This window comes from Zalophus californianus, chromosome 7, assembly GCF_009762305.2.
Source record: "Zalophus californianus isolate mZalCal1 chromosome 7, mZalCal1.pri.v2, whole genome shotgun sequence".
Classification (NCBI taxonomy): Eukaryota; Metazoa; Chordata; class Mammalia; order Carnivora; family Otariidae; genus Zalophus; species Zalophus californianus.
Window position 1 is genome coordinate 36,447,598 of NC_045601.1, and position 16,849 is coordinate 36,464,446.

Here is a 16,849-nt window from a genome sequence, read left to right on the forward strand (position 1 = left end):
TTCATGTTAGCATAAAAAATAATATATTGACCTTTTACCTACAAAATCACATATTAACATGAGAAAAATTTGGAACAAAAAATACCCTTTCTAAAGTAGTGTTTACTTTTATTCTCATCTTCAAGTTCACCAAGGAATTCTTTGAGTTATGAGGGAGACCTTCATACTAACACCCTCTTCCCCCCCAAAAAAAAACTGGAAGGAAAAATAATTTTCCAGTCGGATTTAAAAAACATTATTGTGGAACAGTATGCGTTAGTGTGCATTGTAAAGACATATATTCTGAATTCCCTCTTTTCCTCCTTGAATTTCCTTTAATTTCCTATTTTATAAATACACTCGGTGATTCCTGTTAACCATATGCACTACAATAAAGATTATGGATTCTAGCAATTGCTTCCTGTATTCACAGTAGAAACTAGAACTTAATAAAGGAAAGAATATATACCGAGGGCAACCTCGGCTGTAAACGATCTCTGTAAACCGATATTTATTCGGTTTGCACTAAATTGATGGTGGTATCACAAGAGCCCTTTGTCTCTGGGACGGTGGGTCTGGCAACCATTATCTATCTACTCGGGGAAGCGACGTCTGATGACTCCGCCCGGGCTGGGGGTGGGGAGGGTGCACCGCGTGGAGAGCTCTACGAGAATTAAAGTGAGCGAACAAAGAGAACTCCCAGCAGCCGCCCGCCAGCTCCTCGCAGCTGCATCAGGAGACGTCAGTCACGCCCGGAAGGCTGTTCGAATACGCCTCCCAGAGAAAAGAGCTCAAGTAAATAATTGATGGAGATTGATCCGCCCAGGACAAAGCTTTGCAGAAAACCAGTGCATCCGATTTCGAGTGGTTTTGGAATCCCCTGCCAAGTACAGGATATGGGAGCGCAGCACGGACTTTGAGTGAGGCTACGGATCTTCCATCTCGGGCGTGGCTCCGGCCTTTTTGTCTTCTTGCCACCTCCCCTATCACCCCCCCCCCCGCCCCCCGGCCCGTCCCCGCCTTCGTCTCTTTCCTCTTGAAAGTAGCCTCTCTTTGGTTACTTCTACCCTATCCTCCCTTGCGATCCCGCCCTCTCCCCTGCCCAGTCCGGTGAGGTCAGCTCATGAATATCAGTGCACTTCCTGAGGAGCGTCTGGCACCGCTTGGTACCTCGCGCGTTCGCCTGCCCGGAGCCGCAGCTCCAGCCGATTCGCAGCCCGCGGGAAGTAACCGGCCCTGGGGGCAGCCGAACCTTCACGTTAACGCCATTGTTTGGAGAAATCGAGTGGGTGTGGAACTGGGGCGAGAGGGCCCAAGTCGTGCTCAGCCAAAAAGTCGCATATAATACTACGAAGTTAAACTTTCCTTGTCTTTAAAAGACAACAACAACAAAATAAACCCTGAGGTCGCCGGAGGATCAGAAGGAAAGCGCTGTTGATTTGCATCAACTTACATCGCGTCTGCAGAGAAGTGAGCAGTTCTTCTGGATTTCTAAAGGGATGGGGATGAGAGATGGGGTGGGTCAGTGGGCAGATAAAATATGAGATGAAAATTGTTGGTTTGTGCCCATCCGGGGTTGCTTGGTTGGCGATTTCCACGGGGGAAGCCTTGAAGAGGCACAGCATCTTGTCACTTTGTGAGAATCACGTGACAGCATGGTACCTTTGATTGTGGGAGCCGAGTTCCTGGAACCTGAGCTTTCTCCTGGTTTAGAGCTGTCTGGGGCCGAATTTAAACGTTGTCAGGTGGCTCTCAGCTCCTGAGTGATTATGCCTAATTCAAAACAAAAGTCAGGTTGCATTATTGGCAATATATTGGCAATATAGCTTGTTTAAGTGGTCCACATTATTGTGACCCATGTCGTTGAACTAGGCCAGACATTCTAGGAGCATGTGGCTCTGGAGAACATGTAGAAAATAAGTTGGTGTATAACTTTTCCCCCCTTAGTGACTTCTTTGTTTGCAATTATTTTTTAAACAGTTGGAAGGAGATCCCAAAAAGAGAAAGGTGCAGAAGGAAACTTCCAGTAATATTTCTTCATAAAATGAGGAATTGCTGCACGTTCTTAAGCTATGATACTTAAAATGGACAATAACGGTAATAATCCTAGTAAAATAACTGGCAAGCATCTCCTCTCCTAATAGGAGGATTTTTTTTTTTAAGGAGAACTTTCTGCCTAGTCACACCCTTTTCAGTGCTTTAAAGAGAGATGATAGCTCTAAGGAAAAAACACCAAACTGACAGCTGATCAGGTAGCTGGATCACTAGGGAGAAGAACACAGGAGGCATTGGCTTGCTATTTTCCAGATTTTAAAAGCTAGTGATAGTTTCATCTTGGAGAAAATACACAATAGAGGTTTATGGTGCCACCATGAGTGAGGATGCACCAGGTTTCTTGGGTGCAGGGTCATTCTGTCTCAGAATTTGGCTCCAAAGGAGGAACCAGGCACTTTAAAAGTACAACTTTACCTATGATATAAACTTTACCTATATATATACCATGTAATAAGGTGTTTAAAAATGAAAATATTTTTTATCTGACAATTACACTTAAAACTAAAATGACTCACAAGAACTATAAAATTAGGATAAATGTGGAAGTCATCACCTATAATTTAAGAAATTGTGAGGAGCCACCAATAAACTTTTCCAAAACTATTTTAAAAATTATTTACCAAGGCTTAAAGGAGAATACTTTTAGGGTTACTAATAACTAAACCATATAGATGATTCTGAATGCCATTACTTTCTTAAACTGAAGTTGATTTAAAGTCATTCATTACTTTTATTTTAGTTCTAGTCTAAAGGAAAATGGGTGCATTTCTCTAACCAAGAACAACATTAAGAGTCAGAGCTGTCTGAGACAAGTACCATGTATCCACAGCAAATTTCCTCTAGGAACCTACATCATAACCCCTTTCCTCTAATTGGGAATAGTAATTAAATAAAATGTTCTCTACTAAACTGGGTTTTACAATTCGGATTGACTAAGGAGGAAAACCAAAGTTAAAAAAGCAGGGTATTCAACTCTAGCATGTGGACATCTCCTTTTCCTTCCGAAGCTTCTTCCTGACTTTATCCCCTCGCCTTTTTTTTTTCTTTTAAGTCTCCCTTCCTATCAATTCCTTTTTGACCCATATCTCACCATTGCCAGAACCTGCTACTGTGAGAATGTTAGGTTCAGCTGCTTTCAGATCATCATGGTGTGAAATGGAGATGGTGCCTCTCTGGGCAAGATGAGAATTGACTATTCTGCATCCTATTCCTAAACTCAAGGCTTTTATTAAGTGCTTTCCAAATGTCACGATTTTCTAGGGCTTCTCTTTTATGGGGAAATCACCCTTTGCTCTGTAACAATGCAGACATGTTGTGTGCTTCCCTTCTGTTTCTATCCCAGATTAGAAAGGGAGGTTGGCGGATTTGAGGAGGGAAAAGAATGATCTGGTGATGGACCATTCTAAATCTCATCTGGTAGATTCTTCCTAGACCGCCATGAGTCAGCCACCGATGGGGGGCGCTGCCCCTCCCACAGCCACAGCGTCTGCGGCCGCCTCTGCCACTGAGGCTCGACTGCACCCAGAGGGCAGCAGCAGAAAACAGCAGCGTGCTCAATCACCTGCCAGACTAAGGGACAATTCGGTCCGACAGACGACCGCGACCACCCGGTCCCCCGTGGGGGCCGGCACTAAACTGAACTCTGTTCGGCAGCAGCAGCTGCAGCAGCAGCAGGGCAGCAAGACTGGGAGCCGCTCAGTGCCGCCGACCAGCGCCCGAGGAGGCGGAGGCGGCGCGGAGAAGGCTGCGCCCCTGGCGCCCAAAGGGGCCGCGCCGGGAGCTGTCCATCTCGCGGCTGGTGCTGAAGCGGCCCCCGCGGCGACCCTGGCCCCGGTGGGCGGCAAGAGGCCTGGCCCGTCGGAAGAGCCATCCCGGGAGCTAGAGCCAGTGTCCGCCAAACTCGGGGAACCCCCTCCGCTCGGGGAAGGAGGAGGAGGGGGTGGGGAAGGAGGAGGAGCCGGCGGCGGCTCCGGGGAAAGGGAGGGGGGCGCTCCGCAGCCGCCGCCGCCGCCCAGGGGCTGGCGAGGGAAAGGCGTACGCGCTCAGCAGAGGGGCGGCAGCGGCGGGGAGGGGGCCTCCCCTTCACCATCCTCCTCTGCGGGCAAAACCCCAGGCCCCGGCAGCAGAAACTCCGGAAGCGGTGTTGTGGGGGGCGGCAGCGGTGGCGGTGGGAGCTACTGGAAGGAAGGATGTCTGCAGTCTGAGCTCATCCAGTTCCACCTCAAGAAGGAGCGGGCGGCAGCGGCGGCAGCCGCGGCTCAGATGCACACTAAGAACGGCGGCAGCAGCAGCCGCAGCTCCCCGGTCGCTGGCGCCCCTGCCATTTGCGAGCCTCTTGCAGTCCCTTCCGTCTCCCCAATGGCGGCGGCAGCGGAGGGCCCCCAGCAGAGCGCCGAGGGCAGCGCGAGTGGAGGGAGCATGCAGGCGGCGGCGCCTCCTTCGTCGCAGCCGCACCCGCAGCAGCTCCAGGAGCAGGAAGAAATGCAGGAGGAGATGGAGAAGCTGAGAGAGGAAAACGAGACTCTCAAGGTGAGAAGGGTGGAGGGAACCCAGTGGGGGAGGGGCGGTGTGGGCCTCGGAGGATTAGGGCGTGTCCCGCGAGGGTGAGCGGCTGTTAACCTGTTAGGGAGCCTTAAAGAGGGAAGGGAACAGGAAACCAGAGGAAGGGGCTCCTAGGCCTTTTCTAGATTTGAAACGGCCTAAGATTAGTAACCTGGATAAATCCAAAATTGGGCCTTCGTTTCCCTAATTATCATGGTTTGTCCCACTTTTTCATAGAGAGAGGTGGAGTAGGAGAGTTCGAGAAGGCCCCAAAAAGGCCCGTTTTTCTAGTTTCTTCCTCATTCAGCTCTGTCACTCCTGTCTCATGGAGAGGGGGCAATAAAACTGAGAATTTGGAGTTGTAATGGGGTGCATACGGTGCATGTCCGGGTGGCAGGGGGCGAGGTTAATTTTGACCCGCGGCCTGTCACCGCCTCAGAACGAGATTGATGAGCTGAGGACCGAAATGGACGAGATGAGGGACACTTTCTTCGAGGAGGATGCCTGTCAACTGCAGGAAATGCGCCACGAGTTGGAGAGAGCCAACAAAAACTGCCGGATCCTGCAGTACCGCCTCCGCAAAGCCGAGCGCAAAAGGCTCCGCTACGCACAGACTGGGGAAATCGACGGGGAGCTGTTGCGCAGCCTGGAGCAGGACCTCAAGGTCTGCGGCGCCGGCGCTGGGGGGAGCGGGGGCGCGGGGCGGGGGCGGGGGGCAGGGGCTGCAGGTAGGACCTCTTTGCGAGGAAAGGCCTTCACTGGTCATTAGCAAAGACACGGAGTTTCGCAGCGCTAACCACGAAATATCAGGTTCCGGGCAGGGGAAAGGGAAGAAGAGGCCAGTGAGGGGTTTGAAGATTCCAGTGTGCGTGGAAGGCCTTGCGGAAAGCGAGCTCTGTGGGCTTTCTTGGGTGTAACGGTGACTCTTCCAGAGATAGTGGGAGGAGAGCGCCTCCCGCGGCACAAACGCGGGCGTGGCAGTGCGCAGATGGTTTCTTGATCGGGCCTCCAGAGTCTGTCTTCCAAGTAAAGGCCAGGTGAAATCAGGCAGTCAAGAGCAGAGCGATGAAGACTCCTGAAGGGAGAGGAATTGAAGGCCAGAACAAGAACAGCTTTGGGAAGATATTAGAGTTAGGGTTTCTCGCTGCAAGTCCCCCTAACCTCCTTCCAGGACTCCTTCCTTTCTGTACTTTGCTAACTCCCTGAAAGAAAATCTGTCCAACTTGCCGCCCCTTTTGGAGAAGTAAAGAGCGAGTGCAGTAAATGAAAGAACCTCATTCTTAATGTGAAGCTGTTCCTTTAGAATTTCCCCCAGTGGAGAAATTTTAACCTTGAAATATGTTTTTTAAGTAGGTGTGGTCTCTTCAGTTCAGTTTGACTGTAGGCCGATTCACTGACAATGCCAAACCAGTGTTATCTTCATAACCTTGGACAACCAAACATAATTTTAATTATTTTAACTTCCTCAAGATATGAAAATCAAGTATAATTATCCTATATTTGTTTTTAAAAAAGCTGTGAGAAAATACTTAGTGAAAGTCATTGTATTTTTTTTTTCTGTTCCTAACAGTGCTCACTATGCACCAGGCACTGTGGCAAGCATTTTTATATATATTAACAGTGAATTATTTCCCTAAATGTTAGCTCAAGACAAAAAAAAAAAGCACCTATGAGGTTGGGATTATTAATAGCATCATCTTGATCTTCTTGTATGGAAGCTGAACCTTTTACAGAGGTAAAGTGCCCAGCCACCAGCCTTGGGAATCAGCTAATAGGTGGCCAGGCTGTCTGCCCACCCAGTATAAAACTACAGTCTATGTTCTGAGCCACTACATAATACTACACCAAAGGGTTTTGTTCCAAACCCTAAAATGTCCAAGATGATCTCAAAGCAAAAGGCAAAAATGTACACTATAAAACAAAACCAAACTTAATCTCAAGGACTGATAGTTTCCTGAAAGTAAGCACCTGACATCATAGGCTCAAAATTCAAGCCCCACACCTCACCTCTGAAAACTTTGTTTTCTAGTCTTTAAAATGAGTGATATAGGAAATATCTAGTGTTGTTGTAGAATTAGGAGATATGTGACATTTCTTTACACATGACAAATCACAGTTGAACATCTATTACCTTGGCAAGTGTAGAGGTTAAGGGAACAGAGTGGAGAGCCAGACTACCTGACCACTTGTTCGCTGTGTGACCTTGAGCATATTACTTCACATCTCTGAGACTCCTTTTCCTCATTTATAAAGTAGGAATAGTAATAGTCCCTATATCATGGGATTGTTGTGAGGGCTAAATAACTTATGTATGTGAATGCCTTATTTATTAAGCATCTGGAAAGATTACTGGTATATGGTAGAAACAATTTGTGTATTGATTCTTAGTAGTTTTATTTATTTATTTATTTTTGGCTCTTAGTAGTTTCAATGTGAATATAACTTTAGCCAACTTATTGTATTGTCTTCAATTACATATTATTGTTAAAACACTTCAATTTAGGTTGCAAAGGATGTATCTGTGAGACTTCACCATGAATTGGAAAATGTGGAAGAAAAGCGAACAACAACAGAAGATGAAAATGAAAAACTGAGGCAACAGCTCATAGAAGTTGAGATTGCAAAGCAAGCTTTACAGAATGAACTGGAAAAAATGAAGGAGGTTAGTATTTGATTATCTCATGGTATGCTACATATACATTTAGTTCTTTAGAAAAGAATCCCCAGGACTAGTATGACTGTTAAAATAATTCCATTTTTTAATGATTATAGAACAGTTTGTTGTTCTCACCCAATATACTAACAGACACATGACTTCATACTAAATTAATAAGTAGCAAAGGAAAACTGACGTCAGCCCTATCTCTAACTTGATATATATGAGCTCTGGCTGAGGTTTCATCCTGTCCTCTAAATTTATGTTAAAGAGGGGCACATGGGTGGCACAATTGGTTGAGCTGCTGACTGTGGGTTTAGGCTCGGGTCGTGATCTCAGGGTTGTGGGATTGAGCCCCGTGTCAGGCTCTGCACTCAGCCTGGAGTCTGCTTGGGTTTCTACCTCTCCCTCTGCCCCTACCCACCCCCAATAAATAAATAAATACATCTTTAAAAATAAATAAATAAATTTATGTTAAAGAAATTACACAGCTATACCAAACACAAAGGATGTCAAGAGTATGAAGGACTAAGCCTTGTGTTGAGAAGAAGAACTAGTCCTGTGATTACTACTGAGTTCATAGAACCACAGACTTTTAGGATGAAAAGGTCGTAAAAACCATTTAATTGAATCAAATCGAATCAAATTGAATCAAATCAAATAACTGTTTGAATCCTCTTTATGACAAAACCCCCAAATGATCGAATAGTTAGAACATCACCAGTGACTGACCTTTAAGATCATTTGCATTAGCCAATTCTGTGACAGCATAGCTCTGTTTAAAGGTTTGCTTTGTTTTGAGTTGAAATCTATTTCATTGTAACCTTGACCAATTCATCTTAGTTCCTACCCTTTAGGGTAGAAGAGTCAAGAGTCCTCTTCCACATCAGGTATTTGAAGTTTCTACCATGTTTCCCCTAAATTGTCTCAAAGAACAAAATTAGTATCAAAGAAAATAATTGGAGGAGAAAAGAAACAGAGAAGATTTATCAAGAAGTAATTAGCTTTGTGATAAGTAGCAATTGAATTAAAATACTCATCTTTGAAAACTGCCTGAGAATGTACATGCACCTTGTGAAAACTATTATTGAGAATTAGCAAATGCACGCATGGTCCTCTGGACATTTTCCTCTGCTTAAATATGCAGAATTTAAATGAAAATCCTAATCTTTCTGTGGGCTGAGATAGTTCACGTTTCAATGCTGTGCTTATCTCAAAATGGTATAAAAATATATATTACTATGTAACAGTGAAAATATCAAGTCTGATTAGGAATATGTGTCAGGAATTTGTATTAAATAGTTTCAGTGTGGTAAACTATTTTGTGATCTAAATTTCTACTTATTGTTATATTATCCTTTTAAACATCTTTTAACATGACAAATTAGGGCAAAACCATTTTCATGATATGTAATTCTTGGCTAATACCTAAGGATGGCTGTGTGCTACAGTAGGAAAACATGGAAACTGGCAGCCATGTGACCGTCCTTACCAGTAACTAACTGGGTGACTTAAAAGGCTTCAAACTTACCTCAGTTTATTCACTTGTAAAATGTTGTTTTTATGATTCTCAACATCTCCCACAGCTATCATGACTTTTATCATGAAATCCAGGACATTATCTTTAAAGAATAGCATAGATTTTTTTTCCCCTAAGGTTAAGAGATTAACTATGAAATTATGTACATATATGTTTCTTAAACAATAATGTACAGTTGAAGTCAAAAAATGAAAGTTTAATTTCTGGGAAAAACAATGAAATAGGCGGCTCTATTAGTTTGCTAGGGCTGTTATAACAAAGTACTAGCAACTGGGTGGTGTAAATAATAGACATTTATTTTCTCACAGTTCTGGCAGCTGGAAGTCCAAAGTCAAGATGTAGTCAGGCTTACTCCCAGTGAAGGCGGGATCTGTTCCAAGGCCTCTCTCCTTGGCTTGTAGATGGCTGTCTTCATGTTTAGATTACATTCTCCCTATAGATGCCTATGTCCAGATTTCCCCTTTTATAGATATCAGTCATTGTAGATTAGGACCTACCTAATTGTAGGTTGTACATTGTAGATGGACTGCCTCTGTAAAGACCCTATCTCCAAAAAAGGTCACATTCTGTAATACTTGGGGTTACAACTTCAGCATGTGAATCAAGGGGACCCAATTCATCCTATAACCATAGCAATTAAACACCTTCTTATAGGCAAGCAAAGAGAAAGTTCATTGTCAGTTCCATTAGGACTCCATTCCATGTTCATACCTCACTTGCCTTCTCCCATATTCCTTGTTTATGCAATTAAGAACATTCAAGTCAAAACAAACTTCATTTGCCTACCAGGAATAAAAGAGAAATACTTTGTGATTTGGTATCATGTGAATGTTTCTTAAGTAAATATCTGAAAATTGGATTTAAGAATGGCATAAGAACTTTCTGATTTCATTCTATGTCCAGAAAAGGGGAAAATGCCTGTAGACTAACTGTCCATTAGCCAGATAGATGGGACCGCTCCCATTGTAAAATAAAAGCCAGAATAGTCTGGCTACCGGGAAGAAGGGCTAGAACCTGAGAATATCCTCAGGAGAATCACTGTAGAGATGTATTTCCTTGATTCTGTTCCCTACACCCCTCCCTATAACTATTCTTCCTTCAGGACTCTGACTCTGATTTGGGAAAACACTCTAGTAACATCAAGCAATGCAGGTATATGTTCATGCCAAAAAGGAAATTCACATTCTCCTTGGAGTTCTAAAAGCCAAACTCCAGTCCCTGATTAGAGACTACAACAACAACAAAAAAAGTGTAGGGAATTTAGGAGCATGTATTCAGGATATCAGCTTCTAAAGTAACCTTTGATTAAAAAGATGGGCTCTACAATAGCATTCTCAGTTTGAGAAGGTGGGTGGCAGTGGAGAAAAGAAATAGAAATAGAGAGGAAGAGCAAGAGAGTGGATGAGAAAGATCTGGGGGATTCTAAATGTAATAATGGAAAAATGAAAAATATTCTGGCAGGAAAGTTCTGAAATCATTCATTTGAGGTTAAGCTGCATAGTGTTCAGAAAAGTGTCAGGAATAGAAAAGGTAGTTTAAAAATATATTTGAAAATCAGAAATGTTTCATTAAAATGAGATTCTTGTAATGGTAACTTTGTTATCTTCCAAGAAGATCAATATTAAAACTGAGTTACAATAATAAGTGTCTCACTGTGTGGGGTAGGAGCTGTGACAGCTTCAGTTAATCATCTACTTCCTTGGTTGTAAAATGAAAACATGTTCAAGTCCTTGGTGAGTGTTAACCACACAACTGTCATCCCTTTGTGGCATTCTAATCAGTGGAGAAAACCGAACGAGGCCAAACTTTCCATTATGAAAAAAAGACACTAGTTATGGAGTAAAATCATAAAATGTTAAGTAGACTATACTAGAGAGAAGCAATCCTCTAACTCTCAGTTTTTAGTTTCTTATTATGGAGTCATATAGATGTTGAACAGCACAACTGGGACCAATAGGCCATCTGCTGGCGTTTGGAAACCATTTACTAAGAGTTTAATTGGCTTCAAGGGTGTTGACCAATTGCTCTCAAGGCTAGTGGCTGCGCAAGGTCCTATGCACCTGCTCACATCCATCTGCTTATCTTCTTCCTCTGAGAGTACGGAGTAGGCACCGGGGTAAGAAGAGTTGAGTAGAGGCAGAATAGAGATAATTAGTTGAGTCTATTGCAACTCATGGCTTGTATTCAAACAGTTGGTATTCTGCCAATTGCAAACAAGAGGGACCTCTTAGAATCTTAATGGTTTTTTCATCCGATTACAAAACATTGATTGCTACCACCACTATGCTTTCTTGCAGTAGAAAAATGCCTTTACTTTTATGTAACCCAGGGAAAATGATGGTCTATCAGCATCACAAGCAATCAGAGACAGATTTTTGCAAAAGTTATTTCATGGAAACTACAACTAGCTCGTAGCATGAATGCCAAAACAGGTTAGTGCACAGATAGCACAAAGTGAGGATATGGAGGGGGCTCTGTGAGGGATGAGTCTCTGCTACAGTTAACAGAAGGTCACTGCCCTTCAGGAAGTCCTGCTGCTGTAGGAAGAAACTTTACTTTGAGAGCTTTGAAACCCTTGTGCTCTTCAGAAGGGAGGGGTCTTCTCATGTCACCTTTAAGATCTGACACTGGGAGAAGCATTGATGACAGACATTTGAGGAAAGAAATAACCAACAAAGGACCTTTGAAGATGGAAAGGAAGAAAGAGTAATTGAGATGATGACGATAAATGTTTACTTGATCCTTTTTATTTCAGAATCTATCCTCTTTGTGTTGTTTCATCCCTTAACCTCATGCAAGACTCTTAAAATAATTTTCTTAACTTTTCCTGGTCTTTGCCCTAGAGGGTTCGTTCTTAACTTGCCTACTGTAATAGCACTATCTTGGGACTTTTATTTTCTGTGCACTTGGTTAATATATCCTGTCAATTACAGTGAACTCTCATTCTAGAACACAAAAATAATTAGTACTATAAATTTTAACAGTAGTGTCTTTTTTTTTAAGTACATAAGGAATATATCTGTTTACTCAGACTCTCTTTACAGACAGAAAACTTTAATAAACAAATGTTTCTCCTGCGTGTTTACTATTGCCCATTTATTTTTTGATAAGAAATGAGTGTAACTTTACTTGGATTTGATAGGGTGTGTTTAAGTTCTTAAGTGCAAAAACGAAATGCTGAGTGATAAATCAGCGAAGCAGCATCCCAAGAGACAGTTTTAAGGGGAAATTTCTTTGGCATTCAAGTATTTTCCCCCTGGTTCTGGTAGTTGTAATTTGAAAAATAGAAGAGCAATCACTGATATTTTTAAATGAAATTGCCATAAATATTTCTAAATGCATCATTTAAACACTATTACTTTAGTCTCATCTTCTCAGAGTTTGTTGAGTAACTTAGGCAGGAATAATATGGACTAAATTAAAAGCAGAAAACAATGTGCTTGGTAAACAGGAAAACTTGTTTTCCAGATTACCGTATGTTGTGAATGTATTTTCAAAGAGGTATTTATTTAGAAATTATAAACTCCATTGGATTTTTTTTCATGAAATTACATATGCAGTTGTATGCACTCTGAAGTGATTCCCAAGACTCAGTCCTGTATTAGTGGCTTTTTTCTTTTACCTAGATGCCAAGCCCCCAGCAAAAGCAAATCCCTGTTGGTAAGACAATCTCTGTTGGTAGAGTATTTTGTGAAACATATTGAACTTTTATTGTAAACGTCAGATGTCTGTTTATTTAAATGAAGAGCACAAGTGTTTTAAAGCTTTGAAAGTACAGATTCTTCCTATAGCCAGGTTGTGTCTTTGCTGGAATTCTGAACTTTATATTCTTAAAGCAGTAAGGCACTGTATAAATATGAATTTTACCTAATTAAGCATCTCCTTTTGGTTACGTATTCAGTTCCCGTTTCAAATATCTATTAATTCTGATGTTTGCAATGGCATGGCTTCATAGAAGTTGTTCAATAAATGTATGTTGAGGGACACCTGGGTGGCTCAGTTGGTTAAGCATCTGGCTCTTGATCTCAGCTTAGGTCTTGATCTCAGGGTCGTGAGTTCAAGCCCCACGTTGGGCTCCACGCTGGGCATGGATCCTACTTAAAAAAAAAAAAAAAAAGTATGTTGAAATGTTTGTTTCATTTGCTGGTAAACCATATTGAGGGGAACTGAGTCTCCAACCGTGGACTCTGCCAGTTTAACAGAGGTCCTGGGGCTCTAGGCTGAACTTAGTGATCTGTGTATGAGAGATGGGCAGCTTATATATGTTTAAATATCTCCGTGGAAGTACTTTACCCACACAGGTATTATAGAGTTGTTTACTTCTCCAACTTCTTTCTCTAACCTACCTTAAAAAGGAATTTGAAATGGTTCTCATTAAATCATAACCCTTGAAATAAGGGTTTAGGGGCACCTGGGTGGCTCAGTCATTAAGCGTCTGCCTTCGGCTCAGGTCATGGTCCCAGGGTCCTGGGATCGAGCCCCGCATCGGGCTTCCTGCTCGGCGGGAAGCCCGCTTCTCCCTCTCCTGCTCCCCCTGCTTGTGTTCCCTCTCTCGCTGTGTCTCTCTCTGTCAAATAAATAAATAAAATCTTAAAAAAAAAAAAAAAAAGAAAGAAGGGTTTAAAACTTTGGTCAAGTAAGAATTCTGGGAAGAGGAAAGAAAACTTAATCCAAGGGATGTGCATTGTTGTGAAACAACTCTGAGCTCAGTAGCAATCAAGGCAGGGAGAGAAAAATTGAGAGAAATTACTTCCTAACTGTGACTGGATGTGGAGGCAATACCAAGTTTTAGAGGAGGCCTTCAGAGCAACCATGAAGAAAATTCATCCTAGTACAGGAAAATGTTCACAATTATAAACAATCAGTGGATGGCTCACATGACAATCAGTGGATGGCTGAGCCTTCGTAACAACTGTCAGTTCTCATCTATACAATCAATAAATCAAGAATTTACACTTTTGCAGAAAATAACGTTTAGACATTTTGTCATTAGCTGTGAATTTGAGTGCAGTTTATTAGAAAGTTCACATGTCATGGTGTCTAGAAGCTGACTTTGAGGCCCGTCTCTCATTCCCTGTGACTTTTGAGCAAATAACTTGAAATGCATAGTCTTTATTCATAAATGTAGAAGTTAACCTAAATACTCTCAAAGGTTCCTATAAAAATGCCATTTTCTACTTTATTATTCATCTCTATTCTCCCCTGAAGTTTTATTTATAGTCAGGTATGCCAGTGTGTTTCACTACTATTATTATTATTACTGTGATTATTTTTTTCATTCATTTAATCAACAGATATTTATTGACTAGTAAATTTATTGCCTACTGTAGTATGGACATATAGAAGCCACAGAGGATGCAAAGACACAGAGATCAGGGTGTTGCATTAAACTCAGAGTTTCTACTAAATGAGGGCAGTCATCAGCTAAACATCAAACATTTTAATTTTGCTATTATTGAGATGATATGACTTCTCTGACATTTTCTGAAGGTTTAAGTCTCTATGTTTCCAAGAATATAATAAAAATCTCTTTGAGGTCACTAGGCTTTTGTGTGTGTGTGACAGAGAAAAACCTCACATAGAACTGACCTCCATTAAACAACCTAGTCTTTTCCTTAAGGGACTCCGATGGGTATAGCTGTGACCCAGCTAGTCCCTGTGGTGCCTTTAGGTTTTGGGGCTGTAATTCACAACATTCTTTTTTTTTTTTAATTTAATTTTATTATGTTATGTTAGTCACCATACAATAGATCATGATTTTTTGATGTAGTGGTCCACGATTCATTGTTTTCATATAACACCCAGTGCTCCATGCAGTAGAGCCCGGTGATGGGTATTAAAGAGGGCACAACATTATTTTCCACCACTCCCCTCTACCCTCGACTGCCTGAGAAGGGCCCTGCTTCGAGTGGTGCAGAAAATAGCATCTCTCTGCCCCAGGATTTTTCTCGAGGCTAAAAACCAAGAACATTGATCTCACTTTGATTTAGCAAATGTTTATTGAGCATATATATAAGTGTATATAACAAGATAACAGTTAGTGTAACCATGAGGGTAGTCTCTGACCTCAAGTTAATTACTCTCTGATAGAAAAGACAGCTTTGTAGAAGTTGCACTTTGACAATATTTACACATGTGCATTACTATACTGACTACTTCAATGTTCATTATCTCAGAATGGAAAACTTAAGAGGAAGAGGCTGATACTTGCTTTGATCGCTGTAGCATCCTCAACATCCAGTTCAGTGCCTGGCATTTAATCAATTAGACCATGTTCTTCTGTAATATAGTAACTGTTTATTCCATATTTAATTTGTATATATCTTTTTCCCACACTAGACTGTAAACCTCCTTGGAGTAAGAACGGAATTTTGTCTTACTCATCATCGTGTCCGCAACAACTAGAAATTGTTGACATAAAGGCCACAAACAATAAATAATTTTGAGTGAGAGAATGTATGGAAATTAGGAGAGGTGTTTCAGGCTCTATTTTGTAGAGAGAACAAGAAATATGATTCAGAAACAGGGCTCTTTCCGTGGTGTCTATTGTAATACAAACAAGAGAGAGGGAAATGGATGAGGAAATCCAGCCTTTCCTTGCTTCCAGAATTAGAGATCACTTGAGACTTTGCTATCCCCTAGAAACTTCTAGTCCTCTACCTTGCTTCTCTCAAACCTCTTATTCCCCAGAAGCAACCAGTCTTCCCTGGAATAAGGTCTCATAGGCTTCCTGGGAGGGGGGAATGAGGACGGGAGCTCGAAAACAAGAGGACAGCCCTGATACCTTACACATCAGCTCTGCGTTTTGACTTCTATATCCTTTGGTGAGACAATACGAAATGCAGGTTTGGGGAATGAGAGAAGACTGCAGATCTTGTCACTCTCAAAGACTATCCAACTATTTGCTTTAAATCTTCGATGTTTGGGATAGTCAGTTCAGCAGTTGATTTGGCTGGACTGATAAGGAAAATTACCCCAGGGCTGCAGCTACTCAATAGCTACCAGCACTGAGTGCTAATTATAAGCCAGTCACTGTGCCAGAGACTTTATGTATAATGATGTTAAGTTTCATTCTAGGGGCGCCTGGGTGGCTCAGTTAGTTGAGTTCAACTCCTGGTTTCACCTCAGGTCATGATCTCATGGGTCCTGGGATCAAGCTCCACGTCTGGCTCTGTGCTCAACAGGGAGTCTGCTGGAGATTTTTCTCCCTTTTCCCCTCTCCCCATTCTCTCTCAGATAAATCTTTTTAAAAAATAGTTTCATTTTAGAGATAAACACTCAAGGCTCACCAAGGTTAATATCACTAGTAAGCAGGCAGGGTCCACACTGGTCAGCCTGCCTCCAAGCCCATAGTCTCCACTGGCCAATGCTGCCCAACTGCACTGTTGGGACTCAGGGTGCCCCTTCACAAGCACCTCTCTCTTCTGGACCCACAAATGACCCGCCCTCTTTAGGGACCTCAGTTCTACAATCTCCCGAGTTCTGCGCCTCTAGCACACATTTAGAAAACGCACTAAGCAAGTATAGAGAGAATACTTTTAGGGTGTCCAAAGGAAAACTGTTTTATCTCACAGAAAGGAAATCCTTGCAGAAAAAAAAAAAAAAGAAAAAGAAAAAGGAAAGAAGGAAGGAAGAAAAAAGAAAAAAAAAGAAGGAAGGAAGGAAGGAAGAAAAAAGAAAAGAAAAAAAGAAAGAAAGAGAAAGAAAGAAGCTGGAAACATAGGGCTAAAAAACGTGTTTTCAGGTCTGTTGATGCCATCTCTTCTTTTTACAGATTTCATACCTGTGTTATTTCAGATAAATCACTAATAGCTGACTCTCGACTTAATCACCTCTTAAAGGAAAATAACGATTTTCCCTCTTCAGTCCATTCGCAAGGACAACAGAAGAGAGTATGTGTGGTGTGCCTTATAAACCATAAGGTGGTATAGACATCAGATGCTCTTGTCATTATCACATAGTTCTAGATTCGCTGATTAAGACTTTACTCTTAGAAAGAATGTTTGCATCCATGAGAGTGAAATTTTAGATGTACCCAGGACTCCAACTCTTTTACACAGGGCTTTGAAACACTTCTG

At 42.1% G+C, this 16,849-nt stretch overlaps 1 protein-coding gene across 2 annotated transcripts in view; it reads left to right on the top strand.

Annotated features, from left to right (window-relative positions):
• The first annotated feature begins 750 nt into the window (after window positions 1–750).
• Window positions 751–16,849, top strand: part of SOGA3 (SOGA family member 3) — a 45,877-nt gene continuing 29,778 nt past the window's right edge. The window contains exons 1-4 of one of the 2 annotated variants that reach the window (XM_027603289.2): window positions 751–1,449; window positions 3,377–4,563; window positions 5,015–5,239; window positions 7,079–7,237. In XM_027603289.2, the coding sequence (XP_027459090.1) occupies window positions 3,472–4,563; window positions 5,015–5,239; window positions 7,079–7,237 (1,476 nt within the window). In that variant the 5' untranslated portion in view covers window positions 751–1,449; window positions 3,377–3,471. The remainder of the gene's footprint in view (window positions 1,450–3,376; window positions 4,564–5,014; window positions 5,240–7,078; window positions 7,238–16,849) is intronic. The other variant, XM_027603288.2, reaches the window with a different exon arrangement.